The 27,045-nt window shown below is 35.4% G+C and overlaps 1 protein-coding gene, 1 long non-coding RNA gene and 4 pseudogenes across 5 annotated transcripts in view; 4 read left to right on the top strand and 2 right to left on the bottom strand.

Moving 5' to 3' along the window:
* Positions 1 to 1,401: 1,401 nt before the first annotated feature.
* On the bottom strand, positions 1,402 to 9,169 carry LOC146907588 (uncharacterized). The gene is made up of 3 exons (XR_015019290.1): positions 8,907 to 9,169; positions 5,052 to 5,181; positions 1,402 to 2,145 (listed from the first exon to the last, which is right to left on the bottom strand). It is a non-coding gene; the product is annotated as an uncharacterized LOC146907588 (long non-coding RNA).
* Positions 2,722 to 4,932, top strand: LOC146907591 (L-type lectin-domain containing receptor kinase IV.1 pseudogene; annotated as a pseudogene).
* On the top strand, positions 6,656 to 8,773 carry LOC146907590 (L-type lectin-domain containing receptor kinase IV.2 pseudogene; annotated as a pseudogene). The gene has a single exon (XR_015019289.1). The product of XR_015019289.1 is annotated as an L-type lectin-domain containing receptor kinase IV.2 pseudogene (transcript).
* On the top strand, positions 7,529 to 8,773 carry LOC146907589 (L-type lectin-domain containing receptor kinase IV.1 pseudogene; annotated as a pseudogene). Its single transcript, XR_015019288.1, has one exon. The product of XR_015019288.1 is annotated as an L-type lectin-domain containing receptor kinase IV.1 pseudogene (transcript).
* A 3,678-nt stretch (positions 9,170 to 12,847) lies between the features above and the next one.
* The window catches only part of LOC146907585 (uncharacterized), a 34,010-nt gene continuing 19,812 nt past the window's right edge, over positions 12,848 to 27,045 (bottom strand). For both annotated transcript variants that reach the window (XM_085726989.1, XM_085726988.1), the window contains exon 12: positions 12,848 to 13,264. In XM_085726989.1, coding sequence (XP_085583115.1) covers positions 13,062 to 13,264 — 203 coding nt within the window. In that variant the 3' untranslated portion in view covers positions 12,848 to 13,061. The remainder of the gene's footprint in view (positions 13,265 to 27,045) is intronic.
* On the top strand, positions 15,083 to 16,161 carry LOC146907587 (L-type lectin-domain containing receptor kinase IV.1 pseudogene; annotated as a pseudogene).

The following is a 27,045-nucleotide window of genomic DNA, read 5'->3' as shown; positions in this document are numbered from 1 at the left end:
CTTTGAATACTTGATCACGACTCATTTTCACACCCTATTTTTTAAGAAGACTCTCATAATTATACCCTTCATTTTCAAGTAAGGTTAGCTAATTGTTTTGCCACAAAATCAAATTGGGTGTCAAAATCATGGATAATTCAAACTTTTTAAAATAGGGAATCAAAATTGCGAAATTAGAAATTGAAGATCAAAATTGTGATTTTGCCAAAACAATTAAGGGGACCAAAACTACATTTAAGGATAAAAAAATTAAAATCAAATTAACAAGATAAGTTTATTTATTAATCAAGTGTATCAGTGTATGTATTAATTTTAATAAATAAACTTATTAACATAAATAAATTGAAGAAAATAACCATTTTGGTCCATCGAAGTGCACCTCATTGTCATAGTAGTCCCTAACTTAAAAAAAAAACACAAAATAATCCACCACTCTGAAGGTTAACTGAAGGTTTGCCAGCTTATGTGGTAGTTGAAGAGGCCACTAGGCATATTGAGGTGTACCCAGGGACAAAAATGAAAGTAAATTCCTTTCATCTTTTTCCTTCATTCTTCACACATCTTATTTCATATCTCTAATCTCCAAACATTTCTCTATTGTTTTTTTAAATCTTTGAAGCTAGGATCACAACTTAACAAACACAAATCTAGATTGATTTAAAAGTCATTATCATCATCAACAAGAAAAGCAAGGTTGTCCCTCCTCTACTTTCCGTCTCTATTATCACAATAATTGTTTATTAAATCTGAAATAAGCCGATTCCTCCCAATTTTTTTATGGAGAATGTTAACCAGGGTCTCGGGACATTAGTTAAGCATCAAATAAAATAAGTTTTTATTAAAAAGTAATGTAATTATCACTTAATAAAAAGTGACAGTTTACTTCTTCAAAACAAAAAAGTGATAGTTTATGTTTCCAAGACAGAAAATTCTATTTATAGATTCCTTAATCAGTGTCCTGGGGACCTTGGTTAACAAGACCCTTTTTTAATTTATAAGAAATAGGATTGAAAGGAATGGTTTTGAATATTTGTGAGTGATGAGAAGTCCGTATATTTAAATGAGTGTTTCAATCTCTTTTGTCTCAATAAGACAATAACTAATAACAATATTATCCTTTTTCATTCTCTCTCCATGCATCATTAAATCTTTAACAAGGTTGGTTTCAAATTTCAATATTCATTATCAATGTGATGACGTCTTTAACAGATGATCTATTAGTAGCATTGTAAGCATTTATTGAACCTTAAGGTCCGCATTGGCCCTGGTGAGCCCCAGAAGTCCAACTCATCTAAACTTTTGTATTTAGTGAAAATATTTAAAAAGTTGATAGTTTTTCATGACCTTACATGGGGTGTGCTTTATTTAATCTGTTTTTTTTATTATAAATAAAAGAATGAATTGCAATATAAGTAACTTGAATTACACTCATCTTAGAAAGAGGGCGTCTGGTTTATAATACCGAACTAAGAATTTTAAATTTGAAACTGCACTCAGACTCCCTAGACCTCAGCAATTCCAGCTAGCTAGACTCGTTTTATTTCAGCAGTCTTAGACATCCCCAGGATCTGCCGTTATTTCCTGACTATCGAACAAAGGATTTTCCCTATTGTTAGACACATTAATTTTTCCATCTACATTACTTTCCTGTATTACAACGAAGCACCGGTCACCCTCCTTATTATAGTAGAAGCCATGTGATTCATTGAAATTAACTTCTTGAGCCTTCTGTTCCATCACCCCTTTGCATCTTTTACGTTTCTTAAGATCAGAACCTTCTTCCAGCTCCTCATTTGAATTGTTATCCAGCAGCATGCGAGATTCAGTTAACACTAGCAATATCCAAACAGCCAGCCATACCACTAATTGGTACAGTATTCAGAACAAGAGATGTCCCAACTTGAAATGAAGTTTGCATCGTGTCTGCCGTTTCACTAGTTGTAGCTGCGGGCACATCCTCCTTAGCAACATTAGAATTGTTTGCATATCATGTCTTTCACATCCCTGGACCACTTGTTCTCGTGCAACATTTTATTTCCTTTATAGTCTGACTTCAGCACATCAGACCACAACCGAACAACATGATCAATCTCCTCTTCATAACGCTTTGAACAATTTTTGTCCAAATGCTATAGAATCCCACACCTGTAGCAAATGGAACTAGTAATTTATAGCGAGTCTTGTATTTAAGGACAAACAATTTTTTGTAAATAGTCTTATAATTAGGGACAGATTGAGTATGAAATTGAGTCAAAACCGACATACATATTTTTATCCTTCCACCACGTATTCATTCATCATTTTATTTGCAGCATAATCAATAGTAATCGGTCAAGTTCACACATTCAAGTATGAAATTAAAATACTTATTTTAAGAAATTAGACGACATTGATGTTTTAATTTCACATATTCAATTTTGCATCAAACACTAAAAAAATATGTAAACGTTGAAAAACATTCACCTGCTACAACAGATGGAAAAAAAAAATGGTGGTTTAAATGTGTGACACATTCATTTATACTAAACTAAATGAGACATTTCTTAGTAGGACTCAGATGATAAGGCAATCAATTTTAGTAACCATGTCATGTGATGTTTCTTTTAGTAATAAAGTAATTCATAGCTAGGTTCCAGGACATTTCTTAGTACGTAGGACCCAAATTAGACATGAAATTTTTCTTTCACTTAGCACAAAATCTTATAAATAATAAACACCGAACAGAACTAAAGAAGCATTATTCATTCATAAACTATAATGATGTTCATCAAACTTGTGTTTATGTTATTTTTTCTTGTTACATTGGTAGCAAGTGAAGACAACAGTTTCATATATAATGGATTCCAATCATCACATTTATATCTTGATGGTATTGCTGAGTTAACCTCAAATGGCTTACTAAGACTCACAGAAAGTGATACAGAAAGAGCCAAAGGACATGCTTTCTATCCAAATCCCATAGTTTTCAAAAACACTTCAAGCGAAAGTGTATTTTCTTTTTCAACTACTTTTGTATTTGCCATAAAACCTCAATATGCAACTATGCGTGGCCATGGAATTGTTTTTGTTCTTTCTCCTACAAAAGGGCTACCAAATTCACTACCAAATCAATACCTTGGTCTCTTTAACAATTCCAACAATGGAAACAGTAGCAAACTTGTTTTTGGTGTTGAACTTGACACTGTTCAAGATTTTCAGTTTGATGATATCAATGATAACCATGTTGGTATAGATATCAATGATTTGAAATCAGCTAATTCAACTCCTGCAGGATATTATGATGATGATGGTCATCTGAGGGGATTATCCCTTTTCGGTGGATCTCCTATGCAGGTATGGATTGAATATGATGGAGTGAAGAAAAAGATTGATGTTACTTTAGCTCCGATTAATGTTGGTTTTAATGTTGTTAAACCAACACGACCTTTGTTATCATTGACCAATGATCTTTCTCCAATTCTTAACACTAGTATGTATGCTGGATTCTCATCTTCAACAGGGATATTAACAGGTTCTCATTATGTTTTTGGTTGGGGTTTTAAGGTTAATGGTCAAGCTCAAAACCTTGAAATCTCTGAACTTCCGGAAATAAGAATATTTACTACTGAGCCAAGAATATTTGATGAGAAAAAAACGTCAAAATTTTTAACTGTTGGGTTGCCTTTGATTTTGCTAAGTTTGGTATTCATGATAACTTTAGGGGTTATGTATTATATCAAACGGAAGAAGTTTTCTGAGATTCTTGAAGATTGGGAACATGAATATGGCCCTCATAGATTTAAGTTCAAAGATCTATACTTTGCCACAAATGGATTCAGGGAAAAGGGGCTACTGGGAGTTGGTGGATTTGGTAGAGTTTACAAAGGTGTGATACCAAGTTCCAAACTTGAGGTTGCTGTGAAAAGGGTGTCTAATGAATCAAGACAAGGGATGAGGGAATTTGTGTCGGAAATTGTCAGTATCGGCCGTCTTCGACACAGGAATCTTGTTCAACTTCATGGCTATTGCAGGCGAAAAAGGGAGTTACTTTTGGTTTATGATTACATGCCGAATGGAAGTTTAGACAACTATCTATATAACCAACCAAAAGTGAGGTTGAATTGGAGTCAAAGATTTAGAATCATTAAAGGTGTTGCTTCAGGTTTGGTTTACCTACATGAAGAATGGGAGAAAGTTGTGATTAGAGACATAAAAGCTAGTAATGTGTTGTTAGATTCGGAATTTAATGCTAGATTGGGAGATTTTGGTCTTTCAAGGTTGCATGACCATGGTGCAGATCCTCACACAACTCATTTGGCTGGAACTATTGGTTATCTTGCTCCTGAACATATCAGAACAGGTAAGGCTACTAAATTTTCTGATGTGTTTTCTTTTGGTGCATTTCTTCTTGAGGTTGTTTGTGGTAGGAGGCCTATAGGTCGTGTAGGAGAATATGAGAGTCTAATTCTAGTTGATTATGTGTTTGAATGTTGGAAAAGAGCTGAGATTCTTGAGGCAAAAGATGTATATTTAGGAACAGATTATGTGTCTGATGAGGTGGAATTGGTGTTGAAACTTGGCTTGTTGTGTTCGCATTCAGAGCCTTTGGTTAGACCAAGTATGAGGCAAGTTGTGCAGTATTTGGAGAGGGATGTACCTTTGCCAGATTTGACTTCATGGCTTGTTGTAATCTTCTTCTGGTTTAACTTTTGGGTACCAAGAATGTGTTGAGGACAAGACAATGCCGTATTCTTCTGTGACTATTGCTGAATCTGTTCTCTCTGGTGGTCGTTGATTTCAAAAGGCACATGAAAATGGTGCTTAATCGGTCCATTTTGATTTTGTAATGTGTTAGAATTTGGTAAAATGGATTAAAGAGAGTTTGTTATCTGAAAAGTGAAATCATGTTTGAGTAAATGGTTTAATAGTTACATGAAAGCTTTTTTCATTAAACTTTTTTTTGTTTTGATTTTGTATATACTTTATTGTGTCCATGTTTGTATCTATTTTGAGTAGACGAACGAGACTACAATTATTATTCAGTAAATTCAAAGGGTAAACAAAGAAATAACCTGCAAAACCTTCAAATGCAAAAATCCATCCACTAAATAACTTCCGAAATTCTATTTGTGCTGAAGACTCAGACAAGGTCTTCATCTTTTCTCCTCGACTCGTTCTATTTTCTTGGACACTTCAGGAATTCTGCATATGCACATAGAAGATTAAGTTATCAGAATGCATAGAATGAGTCCTAAAACCGAACACATCATAATCAATATCGTGTCTGACTTCATACGATACCAATGAATGCAGTGATAAATTTTAAATTATTCCATTCATAATAATACTCATACTTCTAAAATGATCCCTGAAATTAAAATAATTCAACCACATTAGTTTGTTTGAAACAATTTCAAAGTAAATTGACCAAAGGCCTAGGTAGACAATAAGAATACAACATTAGAATCCAAATTGCCTTTGAAGCTTTGAATACAACATTAGATTAAGTTATGGCAAGGAAAGGTTGTTGAGGATTTGAGTCTGGTTTGCATTTGAATGGCGTAAAAATTGCAGATTGCTCAATCTGAGCGGCACCAATGCACCTCTATGGCGGTGAAGAAAATGGCTTATCATCGTTAAATTGTTACTGTTTCGACCTGAAGCTGAAGATTTGAGAGAATTCGTGTTCGTCGCCACGAGTAGTATCGAATCCAGATCCGCGGGCAACAATTAACTTTTTATGTTAATTTTTAGGGTAATTTTCATTCCATATTTCCATTGCTAAACGAAATCAGAGGAGACGGGACGTGAAACCAAGAGTGCAGAGAGAAGCAGAATGAGCGCGTTGGTGAGACAACATAGGAGGGACAGTTGAAATTAAACAAAAATATTATCTGAAAAGTTAATGTTAATCTAACGGCTCTTATTGATTGCTCTCATCTCTCACGTTAAAAATTCCTCTCCTTTCAAGTGCACTTTCATACCAAAAAAAAAAGAGGATGTTATGGCTGGAAGGGCTAACCAAAATTCAGGCTATATATATTATATAGATAGATTAGATATATAGACCAAATGACAGTTTTTGAAAGTTTTAGCACAAAATAAGCTTCTTTTTTTAAACAAAGGAAACTTGCCAGGGAAGCAAGCTCCATAAAATATATTAGAAAACAAAAGAAGGGGGGGGACATCAACCTAAACCCTCAAGGAACTCAGCAAAATCTACAATAAGGTAAATACATCCTATTTCTAAAAAAGTCTGTTCTAATTTGAGGTGGAATATTATCCCACTATACTTATTTTAAGATAGTAGACGACACTGATGTCTTGATTTCACATATTCAATTTAGCATCAAAAACTTAACATGTAAACATTGAAAAAACATTTACCCACTACTACATTTGGAAAGAAAATTTGTGGTTCAAATGTGTAACACATTCATTTTTACTAAACTAAATGAGATATTTCTTAGTATGAATCAGATGATAAAGGCAATTTTAGTAACCATGTCATGTGATGTTTCTTTTAGAAATGATTCGTAGCTAAGTTATGTTCCAGGACATTTCTTACTAGGACCCAAATTAGACTTGCAATTTTTTCTTCACTTAGGACAAAATCTTATAAATAATAAACACCGAACAGAACTACACAAGCATTATTCATTCTCAAACTATAATCATGTTCCTCAAGCTTGTGTTTATGTTGTTCTTTCATGTTACATTAGTAGCAAGTGAAGACAGCAGTTTCATCTATAATGGATTCCAATCATCACATTTATATCTTGATGGTATTGCTGAGTTAACCTCAGATGGCATACCACGACTCACCAATGATACAGAACAAGTAATAGGTCATGCTTTCTATCCAAATCCTATAGTTTTCAAAAACACTTCCAGTGAAAGTGTGTCTTCTTTCTCAACTACTTTTGTATTTGCCATAATACCTCAATATCCACCTTTTACTGGCCATGGAATTGTTTTTTTTCTTTCTCCAACAAAAGGGCTACCAAATTCACTACCAAATCAATACCTTGGTCTCTTTAACGATTCCAACAATGGAAACAGTAGCAACCATGTTTTTGGTGTTGAACTTGACACTTCTCAAGATATTGAGTTTGGTGATATCAACTATAACCATGTTGGTATTGATATCAATGATTTGAAATCAGCTAACTCAACTACTGCAGCCTATTACGATGATCACGGTCAAATCAGAACTGTAGACCTTTCCAGTGGAAATCCTATACAGGTATGGATTGATTATGATGGAGTGAAGAAAAAGATTGATGTTACTTTAGCTCCAGTTTATGTTGTTAAACCAACAGGACCTTCGTTATCAATGACCAAAGATCTTTCTCCAATTCTTAACAATAGTATGTATGTTGGATTCTCATCTTCAACAGGGTTACTTGCAGCTTCTCATTATATTCTTGGTTGGAGTTTTCAGGTTAATGGTCAAGCTCAAAACCTTCTAATCTCTCAAGTTCCTTATAAAAGAAAGTCAAAAATTTAAACTGTTGGGTTGCCTTTAATTTTCCTAAGTTTGGTATTCATGATAACTTTAGGGGTTATTTATTATATCAAACGGAAGAAGTTTTCTGAGATTCTTGAAGATTGGGAACAAGAATATGGCCCACATAGATTTAAGTTCAAAGATCTATACTTTGCCACAAAGGGTTTCAGGGAAAAGGGGCTACTGGGAGTTGGTGGATTTGGTAGAGTCTACAAAGGTGTGATACCAAGTTCCAAACTTGAGGTTGCTGTGAAAAGGGTATCTCATGAATCAAGACAAGGGATAAGGGAATTCGTGTCGGAAATTGTTAGTATCGGTCGTCTTCGGCACAGGAATCTTGTTCAACTTTATGGCTATTGCAGGCGAAAAAGGGAGTTACTTTTGGTTTATGAGTACATGCCGAATGGAAGTTTAGACAACTATCTATACAACCAACCAAAAGTGAGGTTGAGTTGGAGTCAAAGATTTAGAATCATCAAAGGTGTTGCCTCAGGTGTGGTTTATCTTCATGAAGAATGGGAGAAAGTTGTTATCCATAGAGACATAAAAGCTAGTAATGTGTTGTTAGATTCTGAATTTAATGCTAGGTTGGGAGATTTTGGTCTTTCAAGGTTGCATGACCATGGTGCAGATCCTCACACAACTCATTTGGCTGGAACTATTGGTTATCTTGCTCCTGAACATATTAGAACAGGTAAGGCTACTAAATTTTCTGATGTGTTTTCTTTTGGTGCATTTCTTCTTGAGGTTGTTTGTGGTAGGAGGCCTATAGGTCGTGTAGGAGAAAATCAGAGTCTAATTCTAGTTGATTATATGTTTGAATGTTGGAAAAGTGGTGATATTCTTGAGGCAAAAGATGTATATTTAGGAACAAATTATGTGTCTGAAGAGGTTGAATTGGTGTTGAAACTTGGCTTGTTGTGTTCCCATTCAGAGCCTTTGGTAAGACCAAGTATGAGGCAAATTGTGCAGTATTTGGATAAGGATATACCTTTGCCAGATTTGTCTTCGCTTAGTTTATCTTCTTCTGGTTTAACTTTTGGGTACCAAGAATTTGTTGAGGACAAGACAGTGCCATATACTTCTGTTTCTATTGCTGAGTCTGTTCTCTCTGGTGGTCGTTGATTTCAAAAGGCGCGTGAAATTGATGCTTAATTGCTCCATTTTGATTCTGTAATGTGTTAGATTTTGGTAAAATGGATTAAAGATTGTTTGTTATCTGAAAAGTGAAATCATGTTTGAGTAAATAATTTAATAGATACATGAAAGCTTTTTCTCATTAAACTTTTTTGTTCTGATTTTGCATATACTTTATCGTGTCCAAGTTTGTATTTATCTTGAGTAGATGAACCAGACTACAATTATTATTCAGTAATAGCACAGACTCAGAGATTCAAAGGGTAAACAAAGAAATAACCTGCAAAACCTTCGAATGCAATAAGTCAACCATTGATTACTTCAGAAATTCTATTTGTGCTGAAGACTTAGACAAGCTCTTCATCTTTTCTCCTCCACTCGTTCTATTTTCTTGGACACTTCAGTAATTCTGCATATGCACATATAAGATTAAGTTATCAGGATGCTTAGAATGAGCCCTACAATTGAACACATCATAATCAATATCATGGATGACTTCCTACGATACCAATGAACGCAGTGATGAATTTCAAATTTTATCAACATAATACTCCTACTTCTAAAATGATCCCTGAAACTAAAAAATCCAAGTCTCAAGTTGTATGAATTCTAATGATTTAGAATAGAATTTGATACAAAAGAGAAATTATAATAAGCTAATTCACTAATACTTGTTTACTAATACTTTGTTCCTGTAACAATCCCCTCCCCTTCAAACATCCTTGTCCTAGAGGATGAATAATCACAAGTGCCATGTTTAAGAGGCAAAGCTTTCCAATTGATTAGAACTTTAAGAGCAGAGACACTTCCCCAATTGATAATTTTCTGATGTAGAATGGCCATAACAGGGTCAATATTAGCAGCAAACTTCCAAGTACCATGCTTAGGAGGCAAATTCCTCCATTTGAGCATAATTTGATAAACAACAATAGTTCCCCTATCAACCATTTTTCTATGTAACACAGCTACCAACTTTGTGTCTTGAAAGATTAGCAAATATCCCTTTGTTAAAGGGTGCTGGTGCACATATATTTGACCATTGTACATAAATTTGAATTACTCTTTCTGCCAGATCCATATATCCATCATGGTCAAACTTAACGACTATGCATAAAAATTTATTCCCAGGAATCACAAGTCCATAATTTCTCACCATCATGTTAAAATTTAGTGCAACATCAGCAATTAAACCTACACTTTGAACTTCAGCACAGGCAGCTTGGTCTGGTGTGATTCCAAGGGAGATTGGCAGTGCCTCACAACAGTGCAGTTTCAAAATAGTAGAGATGTGTGAATCTGATCCATTTTGTAGCATGAACAAGGTGTTTGTTTTCCATGACTCGTTGCTAAAATGATACTCCCTCCGTCCCGGAATAACTGACCCATTTTCTAAAAAAAAGTGTCCCAAAATAATTGACTCATTTCAATTTTCAATACAACTTTCATCATTCCCAATACAATATAACACTAAATAATACTATTTTTATCATTCCCAATACAATATATTCCATTTTCCCCTTTATTTATACATTTTTCTTAATATGTGTGAAAAACAAAATTGTGTCAATTAAATTGGGACGGAGGTAGTAAAACAAATGCTGAACACAAGATTAATGGACCATGCCTTTGGATTTTGCCAATTTTTTAGCCTCATGGTTCTAAAAGCATCTTTAATTATCCTGGCAGAACTTTCAGATAAGAATTTCACAGCCTTCAATTCTGAAATAAACGTCATATTGTCTTCAATCTTCATGATGCTGGAGAATACATTTTATATTCAGATCCCGCCTCGTCAAGGAATAAAACTCAAGATGTATTAACACAACAACTATGTTTCCAACAAATTTTTTCATAGATGCAGACAAGACTTCTTCCACAAGTATTGTTGCAACATTCATAGAGAAAGTGAAAAGTTTATTGGCATTAATCCCTTACACCACCAAAAACACAGAGAAGTTGGGCAGCAATATGACAATGGGTCTCAATATCATGGTCATAATTGGTGTAAGCAATAGATTTGAGGTAATTATCATTAGGTGCACAAAACTGAAAGCCCAAAACATATCTCCATGGTGGAGTATGATGTTGTAATTCCTTACAAGCTATGAAGCAAGGACACAGACACCGGAAACGACACTCACACAGACACATCAACACCGATCAAATTTTGAGAAAATGACATAATTCATTGTACTCACAAGTGTCGGTGTCTGACACGACACTTGTCGGACACTGGGATACACCTTCAATCAGAAGTGTCGTTGCAACAGAGCTTACAAGTGGTGATCTTCAGGACCAAGCATCCATTATAGGGAATAAGGAAAAATTGAAGGATTGTGACAATACCCTCTTCATCAAAGTTTGAGCGCCGTCTTTCCAAACAATTTTGTCATTCCCCGGTTAAGGAAATGTTCATACCAAAAGCAAGAGAATGAAATGATATTGATGGACAACCAAATCTCATTCACCAAGAGATTCTTGCTACGTCTCTTTGAGCACACTTACCATTCATCAATAAAGATCTAATGGCAGGAAAATTTACCACAGCATGATGATGCCTTCCAAAATTTAAAAACTCCAAAGAGCACAAAAGAAATATGTTGAATACAGTGTAACGACCAGGAGCAATACATATCAAAATTAGGCCTTTAGACAAATGCAAAGTAACATTTTCCATTATTCATGTACCTGCTACTGATAGCATTCCAAACAGCAATATGACACTTTCACATTTCATCAAACAGCTGGTGGACAGTTAGCGGCATTGGAAACAAATACATTTCTGAATATTGGATTGATGTGATACACATGGTGGTAACTGGTAAGTAACAGATACAAATTAAGCAATGAAAATTTACCGGTATCAGGTGGTTTTGGTGGTGGTGCAATCAGTCAGTGATTAAATTTGGAGTGTAAAGGTGTTATGTGCTTTGGTGGTCAAGAATCAATGGAAGGTATTCTTCTGGTTGTGACAATCCATTGGTGTGTGATGCTGAAAAGCCCTCGCATGGTGCTCGAGACCTTCGCTTTCTACTTCAACTTCGTCTTCATTCATATCCATCGCTTTCGAGTTCCATGAACTTTCATCCTTGTATTCTTCAGGTTCGACTTTGTCTTCATGGATATCTTAACGTTCTTGTGCTTTAATTGAAAATGATCCAAAGTAAGAGGTTCATCGCATAAGTATCAAATCTCGGATACATGACGGTACATCATCATAAATGTGGGAGCTAGCATGAGATGGAGCTACCCTAACTAATTCATGAGCGACCCCATTAAAAAGTTAAAAATAACTAAATGATGTGTATTTTTAATAATTAATTGATATGTATTTGTGTATATGTATGTCCATATAATGTGGCGAAATGTTTGTGGTCATATAAGACTTACTTCCATAGAAGACACTAAAATTGAGTCTAAATGAAGATTTGTAGAAAATTCTCTAAGTTTTCTAACGAATCAAAGATCGCGTCCATCGCACATCTAAAACTCCAAATATAAGTAAAATAAGAAAGGAGGACGTCACCAACGAAAACAACACTTTAAACAAAAATTAATTTAGTTCTTTTAAAGTGTGCATTATCCACCTTAAAAAAGAAATTATATTATTAAAATGTTCAAGGTGATCTTTAAAATGTTCAAGGTGATCTTTACAACTTAGATCTTTTGAACTTGTTATGATCCTATATTTTGAGTAGGCAGCTAGACATTTCTTCAATTTATACAAAAATAGATCGTCTTTTAAATAGGTGAATCTAAGAATCGAACTCAAGTTCTTTTCCTTGAGAGAGGGATCCCAACACCATGTTTATTATGTTATGTATTTTTATTGGTTGCTGAATTTGTTATTGGTTTCTTACATACCAAACCAAATTTTATGGATACCACTACGTTCACCTTATAATTTGAACTCAAGTAGATTTCAAAGAGAGGCTGTTAGGTTAGACCAAAGTTTTTAAAAAGTTACATTAAGCTTAAATTAAAGGCTTAAATACATAATACACCAAAGTCAATTTTTCTATTTTTTAAAATATACCAAGTCTATTAGCAAAGTCTAACCTATTCACCCCTCTAATTACAAAAAAGATCACTTGTTTTTGTCTAAAGTGACTCATAAAATAAAAGTAGCATCCCCTCAAATTTCAGAGGACTATACTACAATTTTCATTGCAACTGTTAAATATAGTCATCACTTAGTCTGAAATTTTGACTTTTAACAAGTTCTCAATAATAAACCTAATCCATTGATTAAAGTACTAATATATCCAACAATGGATATGACTACTTCCATAAAGAATTTATCTGCTGCTTTCACCATAGTCACCACTTTCCGTGTCATTATACGCCAACATAACATTTTAACTACAAGAACCACTCCCTATGAACTAATTTTCAACAATATTAGCTCATTTTTTTCATTTATCATTAGTTCAACCTAAACCTTCAGCAGCAAGATAAGCAGCAGAAGATGGATCAATTCACAGAAGCCTGCAACTTGACATACACTTGCTTCTGTATTTCCTAGAAAATCATCAAGAGACATCCTGTTGTTTTTCCATAAAGAGTCGGATAATTTCTTCATCTTTTCTCCTTCAGTCTGTCGATTTTCTTGGACACTGAGTAGCTCTGCATAACCACCTATAATATCGAGCAACTAGTCAATTTCAATGTCAATATACAAGAATTGTCAGGATTAAGAAACAAGCAAGCATACATTGAGCCTTAGACTTGAACACATCATAAATATAATCACTGTCATGGACAATGTCATACGAATAGAGTGATGAATTTAAAAATTCCCATTCACTGTACAACATCAAAATATGAGCTGATTAAACCACCATGAATTTTTAGGTGAGTACCACCTAACATAGGCACTCCACAAAAGAGTGAATGATTTATTTAGTCCCGAAATTTATGGATCGGGTGATTTAGTCTCTAAAATTAACAAATTTTAAAATGTTCAGGGAAATTGAAAATTCTCAAACACATTATTTTATTCAAGAATATTTCAGGGACTAAATTAACCAAACCAAAATGACTAACTTGATCCAGGATTTTCAATTTAATGATCTTTTGGAATTTTGTTGATTTCAAAAACCAAACTGTACGACCCCTGAAATTTCATAGACTAAAATGGTGTGATTTCACTGTGAAAAAAAATGTAACATTGTATGAGCCACATTACTAAAGAATGTCTTTATGCTTGTAGACAATTTGAATTACCTAGTACACAATTCCCACCTAAGCATTTCTCCTATACCATATGCAGTAAGATATGTATCGATCTGTAGTGGCTATAATTGTTACCATTTGATATTTATGAAAGAGAAATTCTACTTGATTTAAGAAATCATTTTATTTGTATATTCACTGTGACATGCATAATTATCACTCATTCATCGATAACACAGTCATCATAGATTATAAAGGATCAAAGAATCCATCATACCACTTGCAAGAGCCACAGTATCATTTCTCTTTACCGAGGACTAACGTTAAAAATTTCGACCCCTATAACATTTATTGAGCCATATTTGAAATGCACTTGGCTCTAAAGAATGCCTTAGTGCATGTAAAACAGTTGAAGCACCTATAGTAAGCAAAGCCCACAGCCCACTTAAGCCTTTCTTCTGTAGTTGCTATAATTGTTACCAGTTGATGAACACACCATTCATGAAACAGAAGTTCTACTCGATTTAAACAGATCATTTTATTCAAACAATTCATTGTGACATGCATAATTATAACCCGTCAATGACATAATCAACCAATCATTGATTGTAGAGGATCAAAGAGTTCATCATACCTATAGCAAGAGCCAATATGTCACTTCTCTTTACAGACAGTGCAGCACCTAAAAAAGAAAGTTTGGTTTTACAATTAGTCCATTACATAGTTTTTAACCCCGAATTAAATAAACAGTACAGAAAAAGTTGAGATGGCTCCATTGTAGAAAAAATGGTAAGCTCATTTTAGGTGGTGTGGGCATGTGTGAAAAAGCCCCATAATAACACCATAACGAGGGTGAAAAAAAACAGATACTATGATAAAGTGGTGGAGAAGAAATGAAGAAGAACCAGAAAATTGAAAAGACGGTAATGTTTTTGGAGAACAAAGTTATGTTATTAAGTTACTTTCTAAGGTTACTCTAAACCTCTAAATTCCTTAAAAATTCTCTCCTTTAGAGTAGAAAGATTGCTCAACAAATTTGTCAAACTGTATTTATAGCTGTCAATTCCAAGTAAATGAGACATTTCTTAGTAGGACCCAAATGAGATATGCAACTTTAGTAACCATTTGATAATACGTGGCTAAGTTAAGTTCCAGGACATTTCTTAGTAGGATCCAAATTAGACTTGCAATTTTTTCTTCACTTAGGACAAAATCTTATAAATAATAAATAATAAACACTGAACAGAACTGCATAAGCATTATTATCCACAAACTATAATCATGTTCCTCAGGCTTGTGTTCATGTTGTTTTATCTTGTTACATTGGTAGCAAGTGAAGAAAACAGTTTCATCTATAATGGATTCCAATCATCAAATTTATATCTTGATGGTATTGCTGAGGTAAACTCAACTGGCTTACTAAGACTCACCAATGATACAGAACAAGAAATAGGCCATGCTTTCTATCCAAATCCTATAGTTTTCAAAAACACTTCCAATGGAAGTGTTTCTTCTTTCTCAACTACTTTTGTATTTGCCATAAGACCTCAATATCCAACTCTTAGTGGCCATGGAATTGTTTTTGTTGTTTCTCCAACAAAAGGGCTACCAAATTCATTACCAAGTCAATACCTTGGTCTCTTTAACAAATCCAACAATGGAAACATTAGCAACCATGTTTTTGGTGTTGAACTTGATACTATTCAAAATAGAGAGTTTGATGATATCAATGATAACCATGTTGGTATTGATATCAATGATTTGAAATCAGCTAATTCAACTCCTGCAGGATATTATGATAGTAATGGTCAATTCAAGAATATGAGCCTTTTCAGTGGCTATCCTATGCAGGTATGGATTGAATATGATGGTGAAAAGAAAAAGATTGATGTTACTTTAGCTCCAATTAATGCTGTTAAACCAAAACAACCTTTGTTAACATTGACCAAAGATCTTTCTCCAATTCTTAACAATAGTATGTATGTTGGATTTTCATCAGCTACTGGTTCATTTCTAACTTCTCATTATATTCTTGGTTGGAGTTTTAAGATTAATGGTCAAGCTCAAAACCTTGTAATCTCTCAACTTCCTGAGCTACCAGTATTTGCTGAGAAAACAAAGTCAAAATTTTTAACTGTTGGGTTGCCTTTAATTTTGATAAGTTTGATATTCATGATGATAACTTTAGGGGTTATGTATTATGGCAACGTATAGTTTGCACCACCAATTATATGGGTCCAAGTTGGACCACTTTTTTCTACCATTAAGATTGTATCACCCATAAAATCTTATCATGGTCTATACACACTAAATCCAACCCTCAATTACATCTCTCTCATCTAATTCATTCATCTCTCTGCATTCTCTATTAACTAGTATAGTGACCCCCAAGCACAGGAAAATAAAAAACTTTTTTTATCAAATGTATAGATTTTATATTATGTTATCTTAAAGTTATAAGTGTGGTTATAATTCAAATTTGATATGGAAAAAAATATCATCTTAATTTTGTTAATTTTGTATATATTTTGAAATATCTAAACATTGCACATAACGATAAAAGTATTTGGATTTATACTTATACTAATTATTTGTAGTATAAGATGTACTAATTGTTAAACTTAGCATATGTAATATTTTTGCAAAAATACACCGACGTATTGTATATTATTATTTGTTGACATAATGTATTTTATTAATCATAAAAACTAAAAAATTTGTATTTTTTTATATCATAGTCAGTGTCAGATGTATACACCTAGTCTGTGAATGAACCCGTTAATTTTTTACGGGTGTGTATAAATATAGTTTGGGCTACAAAAACGCCGATTGTTATTTGTTTTTATTTTTTACAAAACCAATGCTCTAGTGTAAATATTAGACATGGCAACGGGGCGGATCGGAGGCGGGTTTGAGTATCCCCGTCCCTGCCCCCGCCCCCGTCCCCAAACCATATCGGGGGTAAAAATTGAACACCCAACCCCGCCTCCAATGGGGACGGGTCTCCCGGCCCCGCCCCAACCCCCACCCGCGAAAACTTTATTTTTTATAAAATATTTAAAAAATGCATATTATTTCATTTTTTCATAACAACAAAAACACAATAATTATATTAATAATTTTCTATGTAATAAACTTATTTCAAAAGAGCAAAATAATTATTATAAATATGTTTCTAAAGAGTAATAATATATTAAAATAGGTTGGTGCTTATGGAAATAAGATTATAAAATCTAATAAACAAAATTTTAAAAAGCGGGTGCGGGGCTGGGTGTAAGCATCCCCTGCACCCGGCCCCGCTCCCGTACTAAAACTCCAAATTTCCCCCACATCCGCACCCGGTTAAATCGGATTTTCCCCGTTAAATTCGGGGCAGGGGCGGCTGGATCTGGCGGGGGCTGGGTTTGCTGCCATGTCTAGTAAATATTGTATTTTAGGGTAACAATGATGTAAAAAAAAATAAAAAATTTCGCGTATTGTTATACCTGAAAAGTGCATTAATTAAAAGTCAATGGTAGGAGGATCTGCTTATATAGAAATTGCATGTCCTGTAATGACCAGTACGCCTTACAAAGAAATTAAAAAAAACGACTTGCAAACAATACGCAACTTTAGTTTTCTAAATTATAGCAACAACAATTCTAAAACATAATCAATGATCATACTTTTTGAAAAAACTTCACGATACTCAACATTTGTGGTCTCCTTGCAAACATTATTATCTTCATCCAAGATGAGCAGCTTCAAACCTTTTCTAGAATTAACTCGAGAGACAGCGACATAGAGTTGTCCATCCGTGAACACGGGTTAGGAAGATAAACTCTCACTCGAGATAAAGATTGACCATGACTTTTATTTATTGTCATTGCAAAACAAAGTGTCAATGGAAATTGTCTGCGCCTGAATTTGAAGGGTAGTCCTAGATCACTCGGAATAAGATTCATCCATTCCTGGGAATGAATACCCTGGTACCTGTCCTTTTTCCTGTTATTACGGTAGCAGCTATCGTGCTCTTCCCTAGATGTGTAACTGTCAGCCTCGTACCATTACACAGTCCATTGACCTGATCGATGTTTCTCAATGATAAGCTAGTGTGATACCCATGCTAAGCACGGGAAATTAACGTACTTATTTTTTTTTTTACTTAAGGAATTAACGTATTTATTAATGTTTTATAAAATACTATTTTTAATCGAAAACTAATTTACACAAAGTTAACGAGTATTTAAGTTATTTGATATATAAATCAATATAATTTTAAAATAACTTTAATATAAATTATAAAGCTTTTTGACAAAAACTATAACTTGTAATATTGGTAGTTTTTGTAAAAAAATATTATATAGTTGTATTAAGATATTTACTTTTACAAATATAAAGTTTATATATGCAGTTTACAAATATATATATATTTTTAAAACTAATACTTTTATCCTAACTAATAAATTGTTTCGGGGGAAGGACAATTGTTTGAATCTCTCCAACATGATAATATTTACCCCAAGAATATATTACATTGACATTTAAAAAAAATAAATATTTACTATTGTCAAATTCACCTTTTGAAAATGGTTTTTCCTATAAGGTCTATGGTAGCCCATGTTCCTATTATGATTAGCAAGTCTTTAAAGATATAGATACACACTTCGAACCCGTACCGAATGTAGAAATATATTAATATGTAACATGCAAGTCTCTAAATATTATCCATACTTTTGTGATATTTTGTAACTTTTTAAGATTTTTTTTAAAAAAAATTATGTGTAATTATTTATTGATCCAACCTAACGAAACTTCATTGCATCGGGTAATAGATTACAATGAAAACCGATCCATCCTGTGAACACCTATAGGCGTGGATGCAACAACATGTATGAAACACCAAGTATATATAATCACAAATGGTTTGACCAATTTTCTAAACTTGCAATTCTACAGTTATCTTGTAGATATCTTTCACATGAGTATTTTTAGAAAAAATTTGGTGTGATTATAGTCACACCAAACCATATGGTGCATCCGCCCATGGACACACACAAACACGCTCATAAGAATGATATAAAATATCATAATTTTTTTTAAAAATCAATAAATAATATATTAATGTAATACATTTGTAAATGTTTGGTCTGATGGTAAAAAGATAGATCTTGGACATTAAAGAGAAATCAACAAATTATATCAACTTGTGATAAAATGAAATGGATTGGTTTTCCCTTTTTATTTTAATAATACTTAATATTTTAATCTATTAATGTATAATTATAGTTATAAAAAATTGAATTTTTTATTTATTATTATAATTATAATTATTAAAATTTGAAAATAATGAGAATGTCCTTATTTGAAAAACATCATTACTCATTAAGGAAAGTATTCATTAAAATTAATATTTATTGAAAATATTACAATTTGATAATATCATTAAAATTGCTTATGATTCTCTTAGATATTTGTCTTCCTTCTGTAACGCCCAGTTTGAAATTGTCTAGAATAATCAATGGCGCATTACAAAGTGATATTGGATACATTAATTATACAATATAAAGTCATCTTCAAGTCGAGAGTCAAGATACAAAAGTCTCCGAGTCATATGTTACATTATTACACGCCAAAGTTTTTGCTCTTAAGTCTAGATACATGGTCTACGACACAACTTAAATAATATAACATATGCATCTCTAGTCCAACTTCGCGTTGGTTTCTTGCATCCCGATCATTCCAAAGCTTTTTCCTTACCTTTTCCTTGCGTAACCTGTGAACCTGAACAAATAAGGAGTTGGGTGAGACATAATGCCTCAGTGAGTTCTATCTAGCCCTAGGCTAGTGATAACCTCGGGGAAAACTTATGGTTATCACGTGTTTAGGATACAACCTGCCGGTTGATTATACGTGTGTGGTTTATCTTAACTAGACGGTTGTGCATACTAGGCCCGTCGTAGTCTCTTCTCAACTTGTTATAGGTTTAACATCCTACACGTGTCATGGCGGCTAGGGGAAGATATCTAAGCCGCTATGCCAAGATTCGCTCTATGCATCAAGGCCTAAACAAGTCATGATCACGAGGTGAAACTAAACCGAACGATTAGGGAAACCTAAGATCGTAGACGGCATACTTCTTAATCTTGCTTCTAAACTTATACATAACAAACAATGCTTTACGTACATATGCACAATTTATATGTTCATATATATATACAATCACTAAATTAAAAGTTAGCATTGAACAATCAAGATTATCTGAATACAACTTTTACGGATTAGTCCCGGGTGGAGTAACCCCGGAAGTTAATCCCTTACTACCGGTAGTTATGCCTAACAAGGTGTACCGGACTCCCTTAGTGAAGTGCGGGTCCCTTACGGCTTACCCCATTCCCTTATGAGAACCTTTTATATCCAACCTTGGAAGGAATACAAAAGACACCACACTTTTACTTCTTATCGGCCTTGGCCATTTAATTCATAACTTAGCTTACTTAACTTCGTATGATAAGACATAAAATCGTACATGTCCTAGACTTATTAAACCCTAGCTTGACTATCTACTTCTCAACTATCTATGTCGAGGTTCTAGGTTATTACCCTTACTTTGTCATACAACAAATTCTATCCGATCATAAACATTTCTTCGCTCATGTGTCATGCCTTATGTAACACCCCATTTTCCCAACGTAAAAATTTCATCATAAATCAGAGTTTTTCGTAAATCATAACGGAATGTCACATACTTCATGAAAATCATAAAATAGATAATAATAATTATCTCTCAAAACTCAACATCAAAATCTAAAATCTTGCAGCGGAAAATAGTTCAACATGATCAAAGTCTTGGCACGCAGGTCTTATTAGAAAATCTCATAATTTTAATTCAATACTTAATCATAAAAAGGTTCATCAAGGACACATAAGGAAAGATTGAGAGAACCCAACTCTTTACCAACACCCTTAGCAAACCTTACTTTGTTCTATCTTATGGAAGATTGAGAGAAGATTGAATGATGTTGTGTGAAGATCATGTGTAGAGGGAAGTAGAGGAAAGAAAATTCTTAGAGAGAAGGAAGAGCAAAGTTGTAACCCTAGAGAGAGAGTGGAGAGAAAATTATGAAGATTTGTGGTCCTAACCCACATAAATTATCTTCTCCACATGAAAGGTCCAAAATACCCCTTGCCTCATCGCTTGCATTTTATCGTTCCAATTAATACATCAGTCTCAAAAAGCGGGATGTTACATTCTACCCCCCTAAAAAAAAAATTCGTCCTCGAAATTAGAGCATACCTGAAAACAAATGCGGATACTGATCCAACATTTCTGACTTAAGCTCCCACGTAGCTTCCCCATCCGGTGAACCTTTCCAAAAAACTTTCACTATAGGAATTTCTTTTTTCCTGAGGGTTTTGACATCACGATCTATTATTTCTTCTGGTTCCGGCTGAAATGTCAAATCCGATCTCAAATCTATAGAATCTAACTCAACAGGTTGGAAAGGGTCCGGAATGTACTTCTTCAATTGCGATACATGAAATACATCATGCAATCCCGACATAGCTGGAGGTAAAGCTAATTGGTAAGCCACTGGTCCGATACGCTTGAGTATCAAAAACGGTCCCACATACCTTGGACACAACTTCTTAGTTCTGAAAGCACCCCTTAAACCTAACTTAGGGGTAACCTTGAGGAATACATGATCACCCTCACTAAACTCCAACGGTCTTCGTCTCTCGTTCGCATAACTCTTTTGACGACTCTGAGCTATTCTAATCTTTTCCTGAATTGACTTGATTTTCAGAGTTGTCTCTTGAATGATTTCAGGTCCAATAATGCTCTTATCTCCAACTTCAGCCCAACACAAAGGAGTTCTACACTTCCTACCGTACAAGGCTTCATATGGTGCCATTCCAATACTTGAATGATAACTATTGTTGTAGGAAAACTCTATCAAAGGCAAGTGATGATTCCAACTTCCACCATCTTCTAGAATACAAGCACGTAACATATCTTTTAGGGTTTGAATGGTTCTCTCCGACTGACCATCAGTCTGCGGATGATGAGACGTGCTTAGCCTCAATTTAGTTCCCAATGCTCGATGAAAAGCCCTCCAAAAGTGTGAAGTGAAGATTGGATCCCTATCTGATACAATACTCACTGGAACACCGTGTAACTTAACAATCTCTGAAATAAACAAATCCGCATATTGCGATGTCTTGTAGGTAGATTTAACCGGTAAGAAATGAGCCGACTTGGTTAACCGATCCACAATTACCCAAATTGAGTCATGTCCTCCTTGAGTACGGGGTAGACCCCCTACAAAATCCATAGTAATACACTCCCATTTCCATTGAGGAATCTCTAATTGTTGTAACATCCCAGCCGGTCTTTGATGTTCTATCTTGACTTGTTGACATAGTATACACCATGCTATAAATTCTGCAATATCAGTCTTCATACCAGGCCACCAGTAATCCTTCTTTAAATCCTGATACATCTTGGTGGAACCAGGGTGAATTGAGAAACTACTCTTGTGAGCCTCTTCCAAGATCAGTCTTCTAAGTTCTTGATCATTTGGAACACATACTCTTCCTTCAAACAAGATTGCCCCATCCGAAGCTATAGAGAATTCCGGGTGAACACTTCTTTTCTGGAGTTCTGAATCAACACTCTGCGCTTAAACTATTCTTGACCTCAAATCGCATGAGACTTCCAAATTATGCAAACAAATACCTTCACCAATCTCCGTGACTCTAAGGTTAAGGTCACGAACCTTCTCATACATTTTACTAACGTGCATCATAACTTCAGCTTGAACTAAGACCTTGCGACTTAAAGCATCCGCTACAACACTGGCCTTACCCGGATGATACTTCAAATCGAAATCAAAATCCTTAAGATACTCCATCCAACGCCTCTGCCTCATATTTAAATCCCTTTGGTCAAATAAATATTTCAGGCTCTTGTGATCACTAAACAACTCAAAATGTGCTCCATAAAGGTGATGCCTCCATATCTTCAAAACAAAAATTATAGCTGCCAACTCTAAGTCATGAGCGGGGTAGTTTTCTTCATGCGTCTTGAGTTGTCTAGATGCGTATGCCACCACATTGTTTTCTTGCATAAGTACTCCACCAAGTCCCTTAGACGAGGCGTCACAAAATACAACATACTTCTTTTCTGGGTCTGGAATTGTTAAAACTGGTGCCTGCGTTAACTTCTTCTTTAGAGTCCTAAAACTCTTCTCACATTCTTCATTCCACACAAAAGGCATATCCTTCCTTGTGAGTCGGGTCAAAGGTAAAGCGATTTGGGAAAACTTCATGATGAATCGCCGATAATAACCAGCTAATCCCAGAAAGCTTCGAACTTCAGAAACATTCTTTGGCCTAGTCCAATTCTTAACGGCTTCTACCTTTGATTGATCAACGGCTACACCACCCTGAGAAATAACATGACCCAAAAACTTGACTTCCGATAACCAAAATTCACACTTACTGAACTTTGCAAACAATTGCTTCTCGCGAAGGATATCCAACACTATCCTTAGATGTTGAGCATGCTCTTGCGGATTCTTAGAATAAACCAGAATGTCATCAATGAAAATAATGACAAACTGATCTAAATAAGGTTGGAAAATCCGATTCATATAATCCATGAAAACTGCTGGAGCATTTGATACTCCAAAAGGCATAACCAGAAATTCATAGTGCCCGTAACGCGTTCTGAAAGCTGTCTTGGACACGTCAGAAGACTTGATACGTATCTGATGATAACCCGATCTAAGATCAATTTTTGAGAACACAGACGCTCCCTTAAGTTGATCAAGGAGATCATCAATTCTTGGCAAATGATACTTGTTCTTGATAGTCACCTTATTCAGCTGACGATAATCAATACACAGCCTCATGCTGCCATCTTTCTTCTTGACCAGCAATACCGGCGCACCCCATGGTGACACACTAGGTCTGATAAAATGCTTCTGAATAAGATCTTCTAATTGCGATTTCAGTTCCTTAAGTTCCAAAGGAGACATTCTATAGGGCGCTACCGACACAGGTTCGGCTCCCGGAATCAAATCAATCGAAAACTCAACCTCTCTTTCCGGTGGCAAGCTTGTGATGTCGGCCGGGAAGACATCCAAATACTCACTGACTATTGGAATATCACTGGGGCTTAATGCTGATTCTGGCGTCACAGTGAGCATTACATAAAAACCCTTATCTTGCGCACAAATAAACTGAGCCATCTGACACGTGTGCTTTATCAGTTCTGACAACACTACTCCTTCTTCCGTGTTACTGGTAGGCATGTAAATAGTTTTCTCTGCACACCCTATATCTACATGGTTCACTGACAACCAATCCATGCCTAATATCACATCTAGTTGCTTCATCGGCAGACACACCAAATCTATATAATACGTCTTACTAGACACGGTAATAGGACAATTTTCACAAACATGGTTCGCTACGATTCCTCCATCTGTAGCCGTAGTTACCATCATAGGAGGATTTAATAACGAAACTGATAACTGGAGAGCTTCGACACATGAAAAAGAAATGAAAGAACAGGATGCACCACAATCAAATAAAACATTTACAGGATTCTGACCAAGGAACCACCAATCAAATCTTCATTAGCCTGCGCCTTCTTACCATCCAATGAGTACACCCTTCCTTTGCTCATTGCGGTATTCACACCTTTGCCCTTGTTCCCTCTAGTTGGACAATCCGCCATAAAGTGTCCTCTCTGGCCGCAAACATAACACGAATCGTCACCCAACTTGCATGGCCCAGCATGAGTCCTCCCACACTTCCGGCAAGCAACAAAAGGGTTGGGTGAACCCATCTGTCTTCCCTTCTGAGGAGACCCCTTCCGAGGAGACCCCCTTGGCTTCAACTTGTCATGATGTCTATCGACGAAATTGCCTCTTCTTCTATCAAAGGACGTGGTACCCTCTTTGACAGCTTTATCAAAACCTCTTTCAGCCTCCAAACTATTATGCACCATCTCATCGAAATTTGTTAACCTTTGCTGACTGACCACAGCATAGAGTTCACCTCTCAAAGCATGCTTATATTGGTTAACTTTCCACATCTCATTACCTGCATACTCATGATGAGTAGAGTAATAAGATAATTCCTCAAACTTCTTCGTAAAATCTGTCACCGACATGTGACCTTGCCTTAAGTGTAAAAATTCATGTTCCTTCCTGACCTTGTATGACAAGGGAAGATATTTCTCTTTCATCTCTTGCTTGAAATTCTCCCAGTTCAACTCTATCCCATTAGTCACCATTCTACGGCGAGCAGTTTCCCACCAATCCTGAGCTGCACCTCGGAAAAGATTCGTTGCAAAAACCACCTTATTCGCCTCAGTACAATGGACCATCAGAAAAATCTTTTCCATTTGCTTGATCCACCTCTTAGCTTCGGGTGGCTCACCGCTACCATCGAACTCCGGGGGATGGTTTCGATTAAATTCTCGAAAAGCTGGATTCCCCACAACTGGAGGTGGTGGAGGGGGCTGATGATTAACACCCGGACCTTGCTGCATAGTTGCAGCCCACTGCTGCTGAGCCTGAGTGTTCTGCTGCATCTGCTACTGCATCATATTCAACATCTGTTGGTTCTGTTGCATCAACTGTGCCCACATCTGAGCATCAGGGATAACATTCTGATTAGCTCTTGGTCGGCCTCGTCCTCTTTGTGCTCCAGACATTCTCGCTCAAACTGTCATATTTAAGTCAAAGTGATCAATTTCAACCAAATATAACAATGAGGACAACATCCTAAACTCAAAAGAACAGCTACTTGGATTGTATTATTAATGACCCAAGGCACGATCTGAATCGACCGGCTCTGATACCAAAATGTAACGCCCAGTTTGAAATTGTCTAGAATAATCAATGGCGCATTACAAAGTGATATTGGATACATTAATTATACAATATAAAGTCATCTTCAAGTCGAGAGTCAAGATACAAAAGTCTCCGAGTCATATGTTACATTATTACACGCCAAAGTTTTTGCTCTTAAGTCTAGATACATGGTCTACGACACAACTTAAATAATATAACATATGCATCTCTAGTCCAACTTCGCGTTGGTTTCTTGCATCCCGATCATTCCAAAGCTTTTTCCTTACCTTTTCCTTGCGTAACCTGTGAACCTGAACAAATAAGGAGTTGGGTGAGACATAATGCCTCAGTGAGTTCTATCTAGCCCTAGGCTAGTGATAACCTCGGGGAAAACTTATGGTTATCACGTGTCTAGGATACAACCTGCCGGTTGATTATACGTGTGTGGTTTATCTTAACTAGACGGTTGTGCATACTAGGCCCGTCGTAGTCTCTTCTCAACTTGTTATAGGTTTAACATCCTACACGTGTCATGGCGGCTAGGGGAAGATATCTAAGCCGTTATGCCAAGATTCGCTCTATGCATCAAGGCCTAAACAAGTCATGATCACGAGGTGAAACTAAACCGAACGATTAGGGAAACCTAAGATCGTAGACGGCATACTTCTTAATCTTGCTTCTAAACTTATACATAACAAACAATGCTTTACGTACATATGCACAATTTATATGTTCATATATATATACAATCACTAAATTAAAAGTTAGCATTGAACAATCAAGATTATCTGAATACAACTTTTACGGATTAGTCCCGGGTGGAGTAACCCCGGAAGTTAATCCCTTACTACCGGTAGTTATGCCTAACAAGGCGTACCGGACTCCCTTAGTGAAGTGCGGGTCCCTTACGGCTTACCCCATTCCCTTATGAGAACCTTTTATATCCAACCTTGGAAGGAATACAAAAGACACCACACTTTTACTTCTTATCGGCCTTGGCCATTTAATTCATAACTTAGCTTACTTAACTTCGTATGATAAGACATAAAATCGTACATGTCCTAGACTTATTAAACCCTAGCTTGACTATCTACTTCTCAACTATCTATGTCGAGGTTCTAGGTTATTACCCTTACTTTGTCATACAACAAATTCTACCCGATCATAAACATTTCTTCGCTCATGTGGCATGCCTTATGTAACACCCCGTTTTCCCAACGTAAAAATTTCATCATAAATCAGAGTTGTTTCGTAAATCATAACGGAATGTCACATACTTCATGAAAATCATAAAATAGATAATAATAATAATTATCTCTCAAAACTCAACATCAAAATCTAAAATTTTGCAGCGGAAAATAGTTCAACATGATCAAAGTCTTGGCACGCAGGTCT

Source organism: Medicago sativa, chromosome 7 (genome assembly GCF_051527215.1).
Source record: "Medicago sativa cultivar Bolivia chromosome 7, Bolivia_mono, whole genome shotgun sequence".
Lineage (NCBI taxonomy): Eukaryota > Viridiplantae > Streptophyta > Magnoliopsida > Fabales > Fabaceae > Medicago > Medicago sativa.
The sequence above is the reverse complement of the archived record's forward strand: the minus strand, read 5'-3'. Positions and strand labels throughout refer to the sequence as shown.